General features: G+C 49.9%; 1 protein-coding gene across 2 annotated transcripts; it reads left to right on the plus strand.

Moving 5' to 3' along the window:
* The first annotated feature begins 528 nt into the window (after window positions 1-528).
* On the plus strand, window positions 529-17,234 carry CCM2L (CCM2 like scaffold protein). 2 transcript variants are annotated; one of them, XM_079128819.1, is made up of 10 exons: window positions 529-593; window positions 3,343-3,510; window positions 5,488-5,571; window positions 5,673-5,856; window positions 6,752-7,212; window positions 10,873-11,008; window positions 12,380-12,443; window positions 14,795-14,924; window positions 15,426-15,564; window positions 16,468-17,234. In XM_079128819.1, the coding sequence occupies exons 1-10, from the start codon at window positions 564-566 to the stop codon at window positions 16,779-16,781; spliced, it is 1,710 nt and encodes a 569-aa protein (XP_078984945.1). In that variant the 5' UTR covers window positions 529-563; the 3' UTR covers window positions 16,782-17,234. The 2 variants fall into 2 exon arrangements, with proteins under 2 accessions (XP_078984945.1, XP_078984946.1); XM_079128820.1 differs by lacking the exon at window positions 529-593 and adding an exon at window positions 1,422-1,884.
* The last annotated feature ends 2,668 nt before the right edge of the window (window positions 17,235-19,902 follow it).

A 19,902-nucleotide genomic window follows, 5' to 3' on the forward strand; every position in this document is an offset into this window, starting at 1 on the left:
TTTTTTTTCAGCACTGGGGATGGAACCCAGGTACTCATGCATGCTGGGCAAGTGCTCTACCACCAAGTCACATCCCCAGTTCAGATTTTTTATCTCTCGACTCGCTTAGACAGAGCACTCCCTCTCTTTTTCCACCCAGAGAAGGAGGCGAGGCTTACTCCCGATTTCTAGAGGGGAGGGGGCAGCAGGCTCTGAAAGGGGGAACTGGCTTGACTGGCGAAGGTCACACAGCAAGGTTGATAGCAGAAGCAGAACTGGAACTTAGAGTTTTCCAGATTTGGCTTCACATTTGGGGGACTCCTCTCCAGTCTTACCCAACTGCCGAGCTCCTCCACAGCATGCTTTCTGGCTGGAGGCCTTGAGCCTTTCTGCCTGAGCTTCCAGCCTTCAGGGGTAGAGTCCCAAGGCTGTGTCCCCACTGCCCGCCCCATCAGATGGGAGGGACAGGAAAACTGCAGTGCCGGTGGAGTTTCCGACCAGGCAGGAAAAAGAACAAAAGAACTGGGGGCGGGGTGGGCAGGAGGGGTGGCTGGGAGGGTGACAGGAGTGGAGGGCCCTTCACCATGGAATATGAAGTCAAGAAAGGGAAGAAGGTAGGTGGGAGTTGGAGAGGGACACGGGGTAGAGGAATGTCCCTGAAGCCAGGAACGGGGCAGCCCGGGGGTGGGGGTGGCAAGTGGCCTGAGCGGGGCCTTCCGTCTTATTTGGAAGGACCTTCCTTTCTACCTTTGGCAGCCAGACATCTGGGCTCTGGACTCCCTTGTCTGTTTTTCTACCTTTGGTGGCCTCTGCCACCCCTGTGCAGAAAGACAAGGAAACGTGCTTCCCTGGTGTTCTCCGTGGCTCCCTCCTGCCACTTCAGAGGGAGGGACACAGAGCAGACCCATTCCCCTGCTCCCCCACCAACAAGGATGGAAGGGCCCAGCCATGGCAGTTTTGTGCCAGCAGTTGCCATCCGGGGTGTCTCCTGCCTGCCCCCTGCTGTGTTTCTACCACACCTGCTGCTCCTTACCTTTGCACAACGCCAACTCCGAGGTCCTAGCCCTCCATCTTCGCCCCTTCCTGACTCAGAACTTTTCTAGTCTGCTTCTCTGGGCATCTCGTCTTCTTGGGGTTCAGGGAGCTCCTCAGATGCCAGCTCCCACCCCACCCCCATCCACACAGAGCCCTCTTTCCTCGAGAGGCCTGGGTCAGAGGCATCCTAAAAGGCACCTGTGTCATCACTGGGCCTCCAAACGTGTGTGTCCTCTCTTGGTTCATGTTGTTATTGCTGTTGTTTGTTTTGTTGTGTTGTGGGTTTTTGTTGTTTTGTTTGGGTACTGGGGATTGAACCCAGGAGTGCCACATTAAGCCACATCCGCAACCCTTTTTATTTTTTTTATTTTGAGACAGGGCCTCACTAAGTTGCTAAGGCTAGCCTTGAACTTGTGATCCACCTGCCTTAGCCTCCCAAGCCACTGGGATCATAGGCATGCGCCACTGCACCCAGCCGCTTCATTCTTTTGATAGATATGTGTCCCATGAATTGTGCCTGATGCTGGTGGGGATGCAGTGGTGAGCAAAGTCAAATAAGGGCCCTGCTTACAGTCTAGTGGGACAAACAACTATTAATTTAAATTTTAAAAAAAGACAATGGATTGATTAACGTGCAATTGCATAAAAGGCTCCCTATTCAGTTCTAGGAGTGGGCAGGGCTGGAACATTCAGGATCACCTGCCCCGGACACTCACCTATGTGGCATTTGAGGCCTGCCTGCCTTGTTCACGCCATAATCAGCCCCCACAGAGACTGCACAGGGCTCCCCCAGGATCATTCCCACCCAGCCTTGGAAGCTTCCAGGTGTTTGCTCCTGCCGTGCCACCTGCTTGGAACCCCTTCTCCCTGGTATTTTGCTCTCGTTTCTCAGAACTTCCACACACCCCATGCGGGCTCCATGACATAGGTTTTAGAACCTAAGTAGGTATGCATCAGAATCGCCTGGAGAGCTTGACAAAATTCAGATCATCAGGTCTCACCCCCAATTTCTGATCCAATAGGCCTGGGATGGGATCTGGAATTTGCATTTCTAATAGCTTCCCAGGTGATACTGGCTGTGGGGTCAGGCTCTGAGAAACACTGGCTACTGTGGGGTGCAGATTCTAGTATCCACATTCGCTGGCACCTTGTTAGAAATGCAGTCTAGGCCCCACCCCAGGTCTACTAAATCAGAACACACAGCACCGTACAGTCTGAGACTTGGGATTTTAGGTTCTTTATCACAAGCCCTGGAGGCAAGGTCTGGGTCCAACCCCAATACCCAGTGCAGGGCCCATGAATGGATGCCTACTGAGTCAATAAGTAGATGAACACATGCACTTGACTTTTGTATCCTGTTTACCCAAACTAGAATGTGGGCTCCTGAAGGCGGGGCGTGGTCCTTGCTCACCCTTGCTATGGAAGCTAAGTAATCACACTGCACATTTTGCACCCTCGTTGGGTTTCAGCTGTCATTTGCCACTCAAATCACTCAGGGATGATTTACAAATTCTGATGCCTGGATTCCAGTTCCAGAATTTCTGAGTCTTATGGTTTGGGGTGTAGCCTGGGCACCTGCAGTTTTAGAAGCTGCCCAGGTAGAGGTAGAGAGCAGCCGGGGTAGGGACAGCTGCTCTGGGGTTGGATCTCACACTGGGTCACACATCAGAATCATCGGAGGGCATGCCAAACCTCGATTGCTGGGCTTCCAGTGCGAGGTGGGGCTGGGGATCTGCATTTCTCTCAAGCTCCCAAGTGCCACCATTGGTCCAGTAGCCACACACTGACAACTGCTGTCTGAGAGAAGTGCTCAGACTTTCTTGTAAGGTTTAGATTCTACTGTTCTGCACTGGGCCCCTGGAATGTGCACCTTAAACCTTGATCTAAGTCATTTTTGTACAGTTGCCTCTGAATTAGACTTAATTTACTTATTACTCATTTCTAACTTTTAAGGAAACACAGAGAATAGCCTAACAAATACCTAAGTGCCTAATACTGGGCCACACTGACTATTTTTCTGTATCTGCCCTCATCTGGACCCAATCCTTAAACCTGGTTGGCAGGGACCATACCTTCACCTGGGTGATTAGAACGGAGGTTTTAGAGCTGGACTTCCCAAGGTGAAATACTGGTTCCACTGCTACTAGCTGGTGACTTTACCAGCTAACTCCCTGTCTGGGACTTCATTTCTCCATCTGTAAATTGGGAACCCTTTCTACAAAGTTTTCATGAAAATTAAATTTGCTCATATAAGTAAAACGGTGAACAAGGTAAGTGATTGTTGAAGCCATTATTACTGTTATTACTGTTTTTCCCTGTCTCCCCCAGGGCTTTGTGTCCCCCATTCGAAGGCTGGTGTTCCCCAAGGCTGCACGCCGTGCAGCCTTTCGGACCAGTGTGAGCCGCCGGCCCCTGCACTCAATGCCCCTTTATCCCCCCGACTACCTCATCGACCCCCAGATTCTGCTGTGTGACTACCTGGAGAAAGAGGTCAAGGTGAGTGTGGGATGAGAAGGGACAGGAGCAGCCTTGGGGTCAGAAGAGACATTTTCTGTTCCCTACACCAGCCCCTGACCGGTTGCGGTTCATGGGAAGCGGGCCTGGGTTCATGTTAACCTGGTCCCTGCATTACACTGTGCACCCTCAGCAAGTGACCTTCTTCCACTGAGCACCTGTGTTCCCATCTCAACATGGGCTCCTAACCTACTCTCAGGGGAGAGCGACTGAGAGAGGGTTCCCTGCTCTGGAAAGTTCTATTCTCCCATGAGCTTTCACTACAATGACTTTGTGGTTACTCTGATAGTGTCCAGGTTAAGAGCAAGCCACAAAGGACTCTGACTACCTAGAGGTTTTGCTTTTATTTCCAGGATACCATGAAGGAGCAGTAGGGGATCCTGATTTAGCCAGAGAAGACTGCTAAGGGATAGAGTTGCAGATTTAGCAAACAGGCCACCTAGTTAAATTTGAAATTCAGATAAGCAATGAATACTTTTTTAGCATAAACATGTCCCAAATATTGTACATACTACACATACAAAAAACCTAAAAACAAAATTCTCGTTGATCTGAAATTCAAATTTAACTGTCATTTTGTACTTTATCTGCCATATATATTTTATCTGGAAACCCTATATAGAGGGAAAAGCTAACCAATAAATATACTTAAAAACTGGAGACTGAAATTTCAGAGACAATAAAAAGAAGAGGGAAAGTTTGGTGGAATTCACCTAGAAGAATACAACTAAAAATAATGAAAAAAATAATTCTCATATTCAATAACATTTAAGTGATAATGTTCAGTTATACTTAAGAATGAATGGAACCAATTAGAACAAAATTTTAAGAAGAATGAATGGAGAATTAATATGTTGATCCGAAGCATCATTTTTCTTTTTTGTGAGGGACAAGGGTACTGGGTATTGACCCCAGGGGCATTCTACCACTGAGCTACATCCCAGTCCTTTTTATTTTGAGGTTTTTTTTCTGTTTCTTTTGTTGTGTTTATGTGCACTGGAGATGGATCCAGGAGTGCTCTGCCACTGATCTACATCCCCAGTCCTTTTCAAAATTCTTATTTTGAGACAGGGTCTCACTAAATTGTTCAGGCTGGCCTCAAACTTATGGTCCTCCTGCCTCAGTCTGCTAAGAAGTGAGGATTACAGGCAAGCACCACTTTGCTTGGTAGAGCATCACTTTTCTGACAAAATGATATACTAATCTGATATTCTTTCCTTTTCATTTGACTTCTGTAACGGAATCGTAAAGAGGACAAGTAATTTGTAATCCATTTGGCAATGAGGTTGGCGGTGGAGACAGCCACTCAGGCTACAAGGAAATTCACAGGGGGTCAGTTCTTTCAAGCTACCAGAGTGGAGGCCAAGGGTGTAGTTCAAAGGTAGAGGGCTTCATCAGAGTCCCTGGGTTCCCAGGCCAGCACTGAAAAAAAACAAAGAAAGCTATAATAATAAGCTTTGCAGAATCTTATAGCAAAATGACTGTGTTAAGGCAATATCAGCTAGCATTTGAGAGTGTGGGGTCTGGAATGTGGAGTCTAGTCTTGCCTTTTCTAGCAGTATAAACCTGTGTAGGTCTTTCTCTCCTTTCTCTCTCTCTCTCTCTCTCTCTCTCTCTCTCTCTCTCTCTCTCTCTCTCTCTCTCTCTCTCTCTCTCTCTCTCGTGCTGGGATTGAACCCAGGGCCTCACACATGCTAGGTAAGTGCTCTCCCATTGAACTACATCCCCAGCCCTCTGGGCAGGATTTTTAGCCACGTTTTCATCCTTAAAGTGAGGATGAATGAGTGAAGCATAAAGCTCTTAGAACTGTGTCTGGCTTCTATGATGGGTTCAATAAAATTTATTATCAGGTTATTATTAATGTAGATGTTTTCATCCCAGCCTATTTTATTGTGTCAATGAGGAGGCCAGGGTCCTCCAAGGCTTCAGAGTGATCTCTCTACCCCATTTCCCATCCAGTTCCTGGGCCACCTCACCTGGGTGACTTCCTCACTGAACCCCTCCAGCAGGGATGAACTCCTCCAGCTTCTGGACACCGCCAGGGTGAGGCTCTGGGGAGGAAGGAGGGCAGGGTCTCCCAGGTCCCCTTCTCCTTCTCCACCCTCCCCGCACTGGGGACTTAGACGATCTGACTATCCCTGCAGCAGCTGAAGGAACTGCCGCTGAAGACCACGGCGGAGCAGGACAGCATCTTGAGCCTGTCGGCCCGCTGCCTGCTGCTCACCTGGCGCGACAACGAGGAGCTCATTCTGCGCATCCCGACACACGAGATCGCCGCCGCTTCCTACCTACAGGACGACGCGCTGCACTTGCTAGTACTTAAGACCGGTACAGCATGCAGGACCCTGCGTCGGAGGACCGAGAGAGAGGGCAGAGAGAGAAAGGGCCTAACTTCTAGTCCTGGGAATGGGTGTGACCTGCGGCAGGGCTGGAGCTTGAGGATGGGAGAGCGGTTTATGCAAAAGGCCTGATCATAACACCCTGAGACTAGCGTCAGGCGGAAGAAACCGTATGCAAGTAGACGGAGCCCGAGGTTGAGTGACAGTGGGCCCGACCCGCTTTCCTGATGCCAGGTGGTGGAGCCGTGGAAGGGTGGAGAAGTCGGAAACCTGAGGCCAGGGCAGGGCCCTAAGTTAAAGCGAGTGAAGAAAGGGAGCGTGACCACAGGTCTGCATCCACGGGTTAGGAGAGCCTTCCGACCTGAGGGCGGGGCCACGTGCAGGGGCGGAGCTAGCGGCTGGTGAAGTCGGTGGAAGGTGCTGCACAACCGGGGCGAGGCGGGGCCAGGGGCGGGGCCGAGGACCCGAGAGAACTCGGAGTCCACGTCGCGGCGGGCGGGGGCGGTGTTAAAACCAGGACGTGGTCAGAATTCAGGGCACAGTAAAGAGGCAGGGAATAGCTCGGCCACCACCCTCAAGTCAGAAGGCAGATCTGAGGCCAGGGCGTTGGGGTGAGGTGAAGAGGGTAGGAAAGACTTGACCACCACCCCTAGGCCAGGAGTGGAGTCAAAACCAGGGGAGGAGTCAGAGATCGAGCGCAGGGCGCGGAGTGCAGAGTGAGGTACCGAAGGGCTGTACTGCCGGGTAGTCGAGGTGGACCTGGGGCCAGGTATGCTGGGCCAGGGGCACCCGACTCCAGAGCGGCCGGGGAGATCCTCCAGATGGCCTCGGGAGGGGTCCCTTAGCCGCGATCTCCTGCAGCTGACCGCCCCGGCCTCTCCTAGGTCTGGGCGTGGACCCGGTGCCGGCCGGCGTGGACGCTAGCCCAGGCGGTGCGGGACGCGACCCGGGCCCGCCGGGCGCAGCGCCCGAGAAGCGGCGGGTGGGCACCGCGGAGCGGCGCCACACCATCTGCAGCCTGGACTGGCGGATGGCGTGGGGCGGAGGCGCGAGCGCAGAGGCCCGGGCGGGGGGCGGCGGCGGAGGCAGCCTAGAGCGCCAGCGCGCCGGGCCGCGGGCGTCCGGCAGCTGGGAGCGGCGGCAGACATTCAGCGGCAGCTGGGAGCGGCGACACGCGGGCGGCGGCGGCGGCGCGGGCAAGCCGGGCGGCAGCTGGGAGCGGAGGCAGGCGGGCAGCGGCGGTGGCAGCTGGGAGCGGCGCCACCCCGGCCCCAACCCTCTGGACCCTCAGGACCCCAGCCCCGATGCCTACTGCAACCTTGTCATCCTGGCTGTGGCCAACAGGGTGAGCCTGAGGGCACCTAGTGCCTTGCCTGGGGAACATTGTTCCCGCCCACCCCGCCTCTTTCACGAGGTTCCTGGGGTCTGCCTTTTCCTTCCTTCGGTCCCACCCAGGACTTAAGCGTGCCCATGACGCCAACCTTGTACCCCCCTGGGACACCTCTCCCTGGGTCCCCCAGTGGGACTAAAACTCAAAATGGCCAGTAGACTTGATCATAACCCCCTCCTCCAGACCTGTTTCTGCTCCAGTATGCTCAGTGTCACCACCGCCACAGTAACAATCACAAGGACACTAAGACCAGCAGGAGTGGAGTGGCAGATGGGGGTTGGCATCAGCATTTAAATTTCACAGCAATATTTAGAGGCAAATAATATACCTTTTCCATTCTTTAGGGAAGGAAACAGATCCAGAGATAAAGTAACTAATGCGAGGTTTCAGGGGAAGCAGATGGTGACTTCAAGATTCAAACTCAGGAAGTTCAGAGTGGGTAGAGTAATGCAGGTGGAGAGCAAGACAGAAGACATGCCTGCCATTCTTGCCTTCCCACCAATCTCCCTCATTCTTCAGATTCACCCTTGCTCTTATTCATTTGACCGTGTTTATTGAGTGCCCGCTATGTGCTAGGCACTGGGCGAGGTGCTGTGGTACAGAGGTGGGAGAGCCATTTGGTGCCCTCCCTTAGCAGCATGCAGCCTAGCTGGCACCTTCTAAGCTTTCCTCTGTCTCAGGGCTTCCAGCTCCTTGCTCCCTCTATATAAACAGCGGTGAAAAACCGGAAGTAGTGGCTGGAGGGAGAGGGGAACAGTCACCAGGAAACTCCACCACCAGCAGATTCCCTCCCCTTGGGACATCTCACTTGGGTCCACTCTATGCATTCTTCTGGTTTTCCTCCTGCCTCTCTGGCTCCTTCTCCAGAGCTAGTTCCCCCTCTTCTCTGCAACCTCTGAAAGTTGGAGTGCCTCCGGCATCATCCTGGATCTTCTTTCCTTAGCCACACTCATTTATAGGTGACCAGTAGTCTCACTGCATGTGTATATGTACCTGTGTTTGTTGTACTGGGAATTAAACCCAGGGCCTTACACCTGGTATTCAAGAGCTCTACCACAGAGCTACCTCTCCAGGTTTTTCTTTTTTAACTTTTTATTTCAAGACAGGTTCCTGCTAAGTTGCTAAAGTTGGCCTTGAACTTGAGATGCTCCTGCCTCAGTCTCCCAAGTAGCTTGGATTACAGGCATGCACCACTAAGCCCACTTGGTCTCCTCACTTTTAAAACACTGGGACCCCTGTAATTTCATCTGTCACCAAATCTCTATTCAGTCTCTTCATTCCAAGGTCTAGTGACCATCTAAGCTTAACACATCCAAACCTGAGCTTTGGATCTTCTCCCCCAAACCTGAGGCTCCTTGACCTCCCTTGTCTTGGTGAATGGCAGCTCCATCTTTCTGTTGCTCAGGCTGAAACCTTGCAGTGGTCCCTGGCTTCTCTTTCCCTCCCTCCCTCCTCTCTCTTTCGCACACTCTCACACCCTGTGTACTCTGTCAATAAATCCTCTTGGCCCTATTTTTCAAATATAACCAAAACCCATTTCTGCATCTTCCCTTATCCCCACCCAGGCCCATGTTCCATCATCTCTCACTGGAATTATGCTGTTACCCCATCACTGGCTCAGCCCTTTCTTATAGTCTGTTTCCCTACAAAATCAGAGCAGTCCTGTTAACACTTAAGTCACATCATACCACTGCTCAAAATCTTCCAGCGGCCCCTCCTTTCACTTGGAGTAAAAGTCAACATCCTTATAATTGCTTATAAGGCCATCCAAGCTCCAGCCGTGGACCCCACGCTTCACCTCTTTCTACCCCCACCCCACACTTTATTCCACTGTAGCCAGACTGACCTTCTTGTAGAGTGCAAGAGACCTGTGTGTTCTGGGTGGCTCTCTGTGGTCCCCCTGGCACCTAGACCCATGCCTGGCACATAATAAGTGCATACTAAATACCAACTGGCTGAATGAATAAATGAATGCATCTTACATTATACCTTGCCCCAGGGACTAAGGAGGAAATAAGCAGATTGCAGGGATAGAGAATGGGGGAGGGGACCCATTTTCAATGGAGAAAGTGAGTTTGTGCTTTTCAAACTGAAGGGTGAGGAAGAGGAAAGAGTTGGCAGAGTGAAGGGCCTGGAAATCAGGTTCCCCAGGGAGGCAACAGGATTCCCTGCCTACCCCACCAGCCTCTGGGGATTTTAGGGTACAGGGCCTGACCCAAAGCTTGCCACATAGTAGGATGAAATGAGAACTTGTGGAATGAGTAAATGAATAAGAGTTGCTTTCCAAGGGTGTCTGAGCCTCTGGCCTCCTTTCAAGGCATTGTGGGACCTAAGAGGGTAGAGTTAGAGGCAAGAGCCACATGTGCTACCAGTTTTATCTACTGTCACAGACCTGTCCTCTGAGCCCAGGCAAATCACTGACCCAATACAAGTTTTTTTTTTTTTTTTTTTTTTTTTTTTTTGCAGTGCTGGGGATCGAACCCAGGGCCTTGTGCATGTGAGGCAAGCACTCTACCAACTGAGCTATTCCCCAGCCCCCACTCTAAGTCTTAACATCTTAACTATAAAATAAGGATCCTCTCTACCCTGACCATTTTGTAGGGTCATTGTCAGGATCGATCCCAGTTTAATGAATAGTAGTCCCTCACAACCCCCAAATGCTAACCTGAGTTATATTTGAATGTACACCTTGGACTTTTTAGAGACACAAAATAGAAAATAACTACAAGAGGAGATTCTGTCTGCATTAGTTATTGCTTCTTTTGTGTCTCTTACTTAAGAACATAAAGATGTGAATTCCTCTTCAAAGAATGTGCACTTTCAAAGAGGTTTTACCCGAGAACTTGAACTCCTTCCTTCTACCAGAGAACGAAGTTTATATATTCATCCTACTTTCATTTTTGCACTGAGTAATAGGAAGCTCATATCTAAAGATAGCATCCAATAGTAGTGACTATGTTGAAGCTAAAATCTTGATACTTTTAATATCTCCCCCTAGTTGGTACTAGAAGACCTGAGTTCTAATCCCAACTAATACTTCTCTCTGAACTTCAACTTTTATACCTGTATATCAAGTTAAAATAGGCCTTATTTTATTAATATTATTATCATTATTATTATTATTATCATTATTATTTTGGTACTGGGTACTGAACCCAGGAGAAGTTTACCACAGAGCTACAAGCATGCTCCCATTATTATTATTATTATTATTATTATTTGAGATAGGGTCTCACTAAGTTGCTAAGTGTCTCACTAAGTTTGCTCAGGCTGACCTCCAACCTGTAATCCTCCTGCCTCAGCCTCCTGATTTGATGGGATCACCAGCATGTTCCACTTTGCCTGGCAAATTAGGGCTTCCTTTAGATAAGTTTCAGGACTCCTATAAATTTGGAATACATTTTTCATGGCAGAGAAGTCAGAGTTCTCTAGATTCTATAAAGGAGTCATGAGGCCCAGAGAGTAGTCATATAATTTTGATGGGAAATACCTCTGAGTTTGATTTAAAGGGGCCCACAGCCATGTGCCTCTGAGCCTGCTCACAGCGTCTGAGGAGGCGACGGGTGTCCTGGTGACGGGTGAGGGCCTGAGATCTGCTCCTCCTCCCTGGACCAGGATGCTGCCGAGGAGTCCTGTGCACTCATCTGTCAGGTCTTCCAGATCATCTATGGAGACCAGAGCATCGAGTGTGTAGACCGGGCTGGTTACCACTACACGTCCACACCCGACCGACCGTGGCTCTGCAGCCGCAGTGAGTACAGAATCCCTGGGCTCCCTTCTGTGGAGCATCCTCAGAGGCAGGGAAGGAAGGATGACCTAGGACTTAGGGTTACTGAGGCCTTTCGGGGTCCTAATCTCTACCAAAATTACAGTGTCCCCTTAATATGTACATAAAATAAAATTTTGATCTTCATGATGACTTCAAACCTAAGGTCATCCAACAAAGATGCTCAGATTGCCAAATTCAGACTGAGCTCCTCACACTTGAACTTGTCTCTTTTGCTTTGGATCTGTGCCAAAACCTAAGCACATGTCTTTCTGAACTTTCCCGTCCCACTTGGCTCCTAGATCAAAAACAGTATTTCCAGATGGGTCCTTGGATGCAGTCAAGGGCTGGAATGAGAATGAGATTAACAGAGGCATTTATCGATCACCGACGATCAAGTTAATATTCAGGTGTCAAATCTTATTCAATCTTCACTGCAACTTGTCTGCCCTCCTGGCCTGGCACAGGACAGCGTCCATCACAGAAGGTCAAGGGGGATTCTCTGAATGGATTAAGAACTCTCTGGGGTCTTAGGGTTCCAGTTTTATAGGTGAGGACACTGAGGCTCAGAAGAGGCAGTAGTAAATTGCGGAAGGTGACATCGCGCTCAGAGTCAGGATTTGAACCCAGATCTGTGGGGTTCCAAAGCTTTTATCTACAGCAGCCTCCCTCCCCAAGGCTGTTAGGTGAACTCCAGTCACAGCTCCCTGCAGTGTGGTCCCTGTCTACATAACTCCAGCGACAGGGCGCTGGCTCTTTTCTTCCGAAGTCCCTCCCATCCCCGGGAGCTGGGACAGCTCTCAACTCTCCCAGGGATGATAGGCAAGCGAATGAGATCATTCAACAATCATTCAGCAGATTCATTCATTCCACAAATGTTCCTGAGCACCTACCCTGTCAGATCCAGTGACGTGGGTACACTGATGGACAAAACCAGAGGTGGCCCTGCCTTCTGGAAGCTTCGTGGCCGAGGCAGGCTGACAGTAATTAAATAACTGTAGAACCAGAGACAGTGCTGTGAGAATAGGAACGAGGAACCAGCCTCACTGAGAAGTGACACTGAGTGAGCTCAGAGCAGTGGCAGGGGAGGTGGGACAGCCCGCTGGGAAGAGGCACACTCTCTGTAAATAGTGCTGTTTTCCTCTGACCATCCTGACTTCCTTCTCCCTCCTAAAATTCTTCTTGTCTTGCCTCAAACACACGGTTCACAAACACCCCCACCTGTCCCTTCACCTGCTCTTCCCAGGCCCCAGGAGGCAGGCAGGAAGGGGCCCTGACTGGGGGGTGAGTTGCCCAGGGGGAGCAGGGATCATGGTGCCACTCTGCTGCTCTGACAGTCCCCTGTGTCTGGTCCAGGTGACAGCTGCCGGACAGATGGGACTTATGCCTACGACGCGGACTTCAGCTGCTGCAGCTCCTTGTGGGTATCACCCTCCTTGGGGACTTCACTCTTGCTTCCCCGCCCCCGCACAAACAAGGTCACTCTTCTGAGAGGGTAGGAGAAGTTGACCCAACTTAATTTGTGTCGAGATGCAGGTCCCTGAGGGGGAGGTAATCTGAGCCCTCGGCTCTGGTGTGTTCATAGCATCCAGGGGACACCACAACCCAGACCTGGATTCACAGAGACCTTCAGCTCTCTCCCACTTATCCAGAAATGGTGGCCTGTAAGGTCCAAAATCACAGCTAAAGACAGAAATAATTTTAGTTTACTCTAGTTTGGGGTCCGTGTCATTAAAAGCCCTGAAAGAAAATAGAACTTTTTTTTTCCTTGTGTTTTACACAGAATAGAGCAGAAATTCAGGGCCTCGTGGTCTTTCAGGGACCCAGGCTCCTCTTTTCCTGCCACACCCTCCTTAGTGCTTTCTTTCACCCTCAGGGTCACCTCATGGATCAGTATAGTGGTTGTTGCTCCAGCCATTACAGTAGCAGGCTAGAGGCCTCTTTAAAAAGTTCTGCTGTTTCCCACTCAGCAATTTCTGCTTAAATCTTATTGATCATCTTATTGGTCACATGGTCATTACATTCTCTACAAGCATGGCTGGAACATGAAGGACTTAAAGGAATTTCAGCTGGGGACGTTGCCCGTTGGGTGACCAATCCTCCCAGTTTGCTCAGGAACGCAGGGTTTCCCAGGATATGGGATTTTCAGTGATAGAAGTGCATCCTGGGAAAATCCATGTGAGCTGGTTACTCTAGTGATGTCACTAAGGGCTTTGGGGCGGTGAGGCACGGTCCTTTCCAGTAGTATATACCCTTCTTGTTCTTCTTTTTAGTGGCAAAAGATTTGCCTTAAGTTTCTGTACCCTTAGGCTAGTCCACCAACAACCTGATTCTTCTGCAGATGAAAATCATGGTGATGACTAACATTTTTTGAGCTTGCTGTGTGCCAAATGCTGTAATGCACACCATTATTTTTGAGTGGCTACATAGTAACATTGTAGCAGTTACTATTTATTTATTCCATACAGTTCATGATTCCAAATACTTCGCAAATATGAATTGCTCTAATTCTGGAGACACGGGTTTCATCATCCCACTTTACAGATGGAGAAAACTAAGGAAAAGGGAAATCAAGTTTAGTTTTCTAAGGGTGAAGCACCTAGTAAGCAGTGGTCCTGGGATATGAACACAGGAGTCCACACCCTTAACCAGAAAGCTATACTGCCTCGCTGGAGGTAATAATGCTAGGTGGTTCTAGAACGATTTAGAGACGAGGTTGACATTTTATGAGACTATAGTCAGTGAGTACCTTCTACATGCCAGGCACTGTACTATGTGCTGGAGAGACAGCAGGAAAGAAGACAGAGGGTAAGACCCATGCCTGGCGCACAGTAGGTACTCAAAAAGAAGAAAACCAAAGTCCCTGCTCTTGCCAAGGTTTCAGTCCAGCACAGGAGGCAGCGGTGAGCGTTAATGATGATAAGCACTGAAGAGAAGCCAGGTAGGAGAGGTCACCTGGGGAGGCAGGAAGGCCTTGCAGAGCTGATGGCACCGGAACCAGGACCTGGAGGATGAGGGGGGGCCTGTTCTGGGTAGAGGGAAGGGCAAGTGCAAAGATTCCACACAGAATAAAGCTCGACGTGTCGGCTGAGCAGGCAAAAAGTCACTGTGGCTATGGCAGAGGGTGTGGGGAGACGGTGGTCAGGGAGGATGTTTGGCAGAAGATCTGGAAAGGGTCTAACTTGGTTTTGTGGGGGATCATGGAAGATCTTCCTGAGTAGGCAACATTTGGGATCAAAGGATGAATAAAAGTGAGCTTGGCACATGCCTATAATCCCAACTGCTCTGAAGGCTGAGACAGGAGGAGCCCGAAATTTGAGGCCAGACTTAGCAACTTAGCAGGACTCTGCCTCAGAATAAAATTTTAAAATAGCACTGGGAGTGTAGCTCAGTGGTAGAGCACCCCTGAGTTCAATCCCCAGTAGCTCCCCACCCCCCCAAAAAAAGAGCTTGAGCAAAAGGAAGGGGAAGAGAAGCATTCCAGGCAGAGGGAAGAGCTTGTGCAAAGGCCCAGAGGTCAAGAGGTATTTGGAGTATTAAATTAAAAGGAGAAGGTTGGGTGGGAATGCAAAAGAGCAAGAGGGAACAAAGTGAGGGACAAGGCTGGAGAGGAGCCAGAGGTCAAGTCATGCAGTGCCTTGGAAGCCAAATGAGGTCTAGGAGGGGCAGCAGGCCCACAGCAGTGATGGCCAAGCCCACTCACCTGAAGCATACCCCAGGGAGAGGAGCCAGTGCAGGCATGTGAAGGCCCCTTTCCTCCTGTCCCCACAGCAATGGCTCCCAGGACACGTTTGAAGCATGTTACAGCGGCACATCCACTCCTTCTTTCCATGGTTCCCACTGCAGTGGCAGTGACCACAGCGGCCTGAGCCTCGAGCAGTTGCAAGATTACATGGTCACGGTGAGCAGGGGCAGGCCCTGGGACAGCACAGGCCAGGCAGCAGGCTGGAGTCCACACAGGTGCATTGCAGAACCATGCACCGTCCTGGACATACCGAAGCATGACACCTGAGAGGTCAGGGAGAAAGAGGAGCAAACTGAGGCCATCTTGTGAAAGGGCTTGACTCACGTCAGTCAGCATTAATTGAGTGTTTACTGTAAGCCAAACGCTATTCTAGCACCTTCAACAATCCGAAGAGAGGTGCCATCCTGCTACTCAGTTGCAGAGGGGGAAGGCAGGTGGTGGTGGTTAGGACCTACCCGAGATCACAGAAGTCACCCAAGGGGCTAGGATTTGGACTCAGGCAGCTTGAGTCTGCGGCCCATCCTTAGATACAGTCCAACAGGGCTGGTGTGCCCTGAGTAGGTCATGAAAGGATTTTGGGGGATGGGTTCTGGATCTTTCAGGCAAGGGTTGGGTGGGTTGCTCTCTGGGACTGATCTCCAAGGGTGTCCTCTGCAGCTGCGGAGCAAGCTGGGCCCCCCTGAGATCCAGCAGTTTGCACTGCTGCTGCGGGAGTACCGGTTGGGCCTGCCCATCCAGGACTACTGTGCCGGCCTGCTGAAGCTCTACGGAGACCGGCGCAAGTTCCTCCTCCTTGGTGAGCCCCTGACCCGCCCAGGCGTTGGCTGAGGCTCCTGTTTGGCCCTTGCCATTAGCAATCCAGCACTGGCCTTGGAATATTTTCTCATCCTTCAGTCTCTGGTCAGACCAAGATCTTGAGATCAGAGGGTAGACAAGAAGACCAAGGTGGAGAGAAGGGAAGGGACTTGAGACAGAGCCAGGAAATGGCTAATAAAAACAGGGTCCTGGTAAAGCTGTGTTATCTTTGGAGCAAAGCTAGTGGAGGGAGCTCTCATGAGAAAGCTAAGGCTCTGAGGGACTAAGAAACTCATCTGAAGTCATACAGCTAGTAAGGATGGCTAAAAACAACAGGAATACTAATACTGAGAAGCTACGGGTTTGGCAGTTACTGTGTGCCACGAATATCTTGGGTTTTTTTTTTTTTTTTTTTTTTTTTTCTTTTCCTGATGGACCTTTATTTAATGAATTAATCTATATGTGGTGCTGAGGACCGAACCCAGTGCCTCATTCATGCTAGGCAAGAGCTCTACCACTGAGCCACAACCCAGCACAAGCCAAATATCTTGTTGAAAGCCCCCAGTTCTGGGAACTAGATGCTATGATATGTCCCCATTTAGCAGGTGCAGAAAGTGAGACTCAGAGTAGTTATTTAATCAAACTCATGTAGCTACACATGGGAATATAACAATAATAATATGTTATTATTAATATTAATAATATATCAAACAAGTTAATATATACAGTGAGCATTGACTGCGTGCTGAGCATTTCGTCATATCTGCTCAGAGCTAAGGAACCTGGGCAAAGCCACACAGACAGTGAGTGGCAGGGATCTCAACTTAGATCTCCAGGGAGGGAGCATCCTCGTGGGAGTGGAAGTGGCTGAACCCCGAGAATCACTGTGCCCCGCGGCCTGCAGGGATGCGGCCCTTCATCCCGGACCAGGACATCGGTTACTTTGAGGGCTTCCTGGAGAGCGTGGGCATCCGGGAGGGCGGCATCCTCACCGACAGCTTCGGCCGCATCAAGCGCAGTATGAGCTCCACGTCGGCGTCCGCGGTGCGCAGCTACGATGGTGCAGCCCAGCGGCCAGAGGCCCAGGCCTTCCACAGGCTGCTGACCGACATCACGCACGACATCGAGGCTCTGGCCCCAGACGACGACGAAGATGACGACGATGATGATGATGAGTCCAGGGGTAGAGGCGATGCTACTGAAGACAACTACCTGTAGCCTCTGCCCAGGTAGAGGGAGTGGAAGGGGTGACCCCATAGCCGACCCCTGAATCTCCCTCACGCTTGGTGCGCGACCCCACCCCCCAGGACCCCTAGTCACACCCTGGCCACAGGTCTCCACTGCGCGGGTTTCCATCCCTGCCTTCGGGGCTCAGGTCCCTGCAGTACCCAGAATTTCCTGCAGGGGGCGTGCGAAGCTGGACCCTAAAGCACCAGAGAGTCTCCCAGGGTTCGGCGGGCGCCTCTCCCATGGGCAGCGGCCCTGCTTTGTCCCACTGTCCCTGGGGGCGCAGCTCCAGGACACCCTTTCCTTCTCGGGACTTGCGACTCTGCAGCTCTCTGGAGGCTGTGGGTAACGAGTAGCGCCACCTGCTGGCAGACTGAGAAAAGAATATCCAGTTCACTGCCAGCACCACCACCCCACTAACGAAAGAAAAGAAAAAAGAAAAGAGAGAGCGAGAGAGAGAAGGAAGAAAAGAAAGAAAGAAAGAAAGAAAGAAAGAAAGAAAGAAAGAAAGAAAGAAAGAAAGAAAGAAAGAAAGAAAGAAAGAAAGAAAGAAAGAAAGAAAGAAAGAAAGAAAGAAAGAAAGAAAGAAAGAAAGAAAGAAAGAAAGAGAAAGCTAGCTAGCTCAGAGACCTCTGTCCAATTTTACTGACTGGGAAACTGAAATCCAAAAACGTGTGGGACTCTCCTGATCCTCCTTAGGTATCACCTCCCTTTTCTCATCTCTGTAATCATGTCAGCCCTAATATTTTTACAGAGGTTGGTGAAGGTCAAGACCTTAGCACTGGGCCTAGCACATGATAGGCACTCAATAAATGCTGTTCCCTTCCATATGGAACACCTTCTAACTCAGTTTACCTATCTTGTCTGGGAGCAATTGGGTGGGAACTGAGGTGGGGGAGATGTTAAGAAGACTGTCGGGAAGTTCCGTTTGGTTGGGGAAGAAACAGGATTCTCCCTTTGCAACTCTCTTACAGCCTGGCTCTGTGCCTAAACCCTAGACCAAAAAACAGCCAAAACTCTGCAAACCACCATCCTGGAGTCTGGGAAAGTCAAATCTGGAGACAGGGCTAGAGATCTAGAGAAATCAAGATAAGGCTAGTGCTCTGCACAGCTTCAGCAAGGTCTGGGAGGCTTGAGAGGAGGCCAGAAACTCTCCTAGAAGAGCTAAAAAAAAAATATTTGTAAAACGTTACAAAGCCTTTAGTGGTCAGACCTGCGGTAGTTACTGAGAGGTGCATTATCAATTTTTAAGTAATATTATTGTTAGAATTTCGGGTCCAGACGGTTCCATGATTTGTGCTCAGTTTGTGGGAAATGATCATCCCATCCTCACTGGTCCTTTCGAGAAACTTCCTGATGTCTCATTTTGTTTTAGTCCCCTTCCACCCACTTCTCACCATGAGCACCCACCCCTACGTGTTAAAATGTCTCTGTTCATAGAATACACAACGTGTGTGTTTCTAGATGTAAGTGGTATTGCATAAGGACCTCATTCTGTTGCTTTCTTTTTTGACTCCATAATGTTGTTAAGCTCTACCCACGTTTCTGTAGGAAAATCTAGCTTATTGCATCCAACTGCTGCAAAATGTTCTGAGCTGAGCATCCACTCTTTTATTTATCTTTTTCCCCAGTAATGGGTACCCAGCTTACTTCCAATAACGCTGTGATGAACAACTTTGTACTTGACCTCATTATGGGCCTATGTAACAATTTCTCTGGGCTCCATACCCAAGAGTGGAATTACTAGATCAAAGGGCGTATACATTTTAAATTTCACTAAATTCTTCCAGAATGGCCCCACCAGCAGTTTGTAGGTGATGCTATTTCCCCAGGCCTCCGTCAACGTTTACATTGACTTTATAATTGTTGCCCATCAGTCTGGGTATAAGATGGTATTTCCTCATTGGTGGTGGTGGTGGTGGTTGTTTGATTGTTATTTTGTTTCGTGGTGCTGGGGATTGAACCCAGGGTATCATATGTGCCAGGCAAGCACTCTACTACTGAGTTATACCTCCAGCTGCTCCTTCTTGTTTTACATTGCATTCCTCTGTTAATCCTGAGATTTAGACCTTCCTCCTACGCTTGTGGTCATTTGTGTTTCCCCTTCTATGAATTGCTTGTTCGTAGCTTTTGCTCATTTTCTCTTGGGTTTCCTGTGTTTTTCCTGTTGATTTGCAAGAGTAGCTTACAAATTTTATATATCAGTCCCTTGTTGGATGTTGATGTTCTACATATCTTCTCCCTATGCGTTGCCCATCTGTTAAGTTTTTCTATGGTATTGGTTCTCAAACTTCAGCATGCATCAGTCTTCTGAAAGGCTTGCTAAAACAGAATGCTGAGCCCCACCCCCAGAGTTTCTGACTCAATGGAGAAAGGAGGGGGCCATTAATTTGCACTTCTAACAAATACCCAGGTGATGCTGATGGTCCAGGGACCACACTTTGAGAACAACTGGTCTATGGTGGCTTCTGTTGAATTAATTTGTTTGATAGATGTCAAATTTCTTTCATTTGATAAATGTAAGAATTTAATTTGATGGCAAATGGCTTTATCCTCATCTTATGGATGAGGGACCTGGAGCTCAAGGAGGTGAAGTGAGTGAGCCAAGGTCACAGAGTGAGCTGCAGTTTGAACCCCTAACGGGCTCACCCCAGAGCACATGCTCCCAGCCTCTCTCCTGTCCCATCTCCCAGTCTCTGGGATGTGGTGATCATAGGCTGAGGTATGGGGACCCAAAGCTCCAGGGAGCCTTAGTAAGGTGTTGAGTGAGGCATCCTGAGAGGGAGAAGTCGATTGGATAGGGCCAGGGACCAGAGATAGGGGTCTCTCTTGGGGGCTTTGCAAGAGAATCAAGCTCAGAAATCTCCCATTCCTAGTCAAGGCCCAGTAACGGCTGCTGAGAAGCCCTGGGACTGTCTTGCACCACAGCTTTGGGGATGAGGCAATTTCCCTCACACCCCAAGAAAGTCCCCACCCACCCCAGAACTGCCATCTTACTAAAATCATGCAATCCCTTGGGTTCAAAGGTCCAAAGGGTGCCAGCTAGGGTGGCCCAGGCACTGGGCATAGAAACTCTGGCTGTCCTTCCACATGCACCAGCCAGAGACCCCAC

Source organism: Sciurus vulgaris (genome assembly GCF_902686455.1).
Source record: "Sciurus vulgaris genome assembly, chromosome: 2".
Classification (NCBI taxonomy): Eukaryota; Metazoa; Chordata; class Mammalia; order Rodentia; family Sciuridae; genus Sciurus; species Sciurus vulgaris.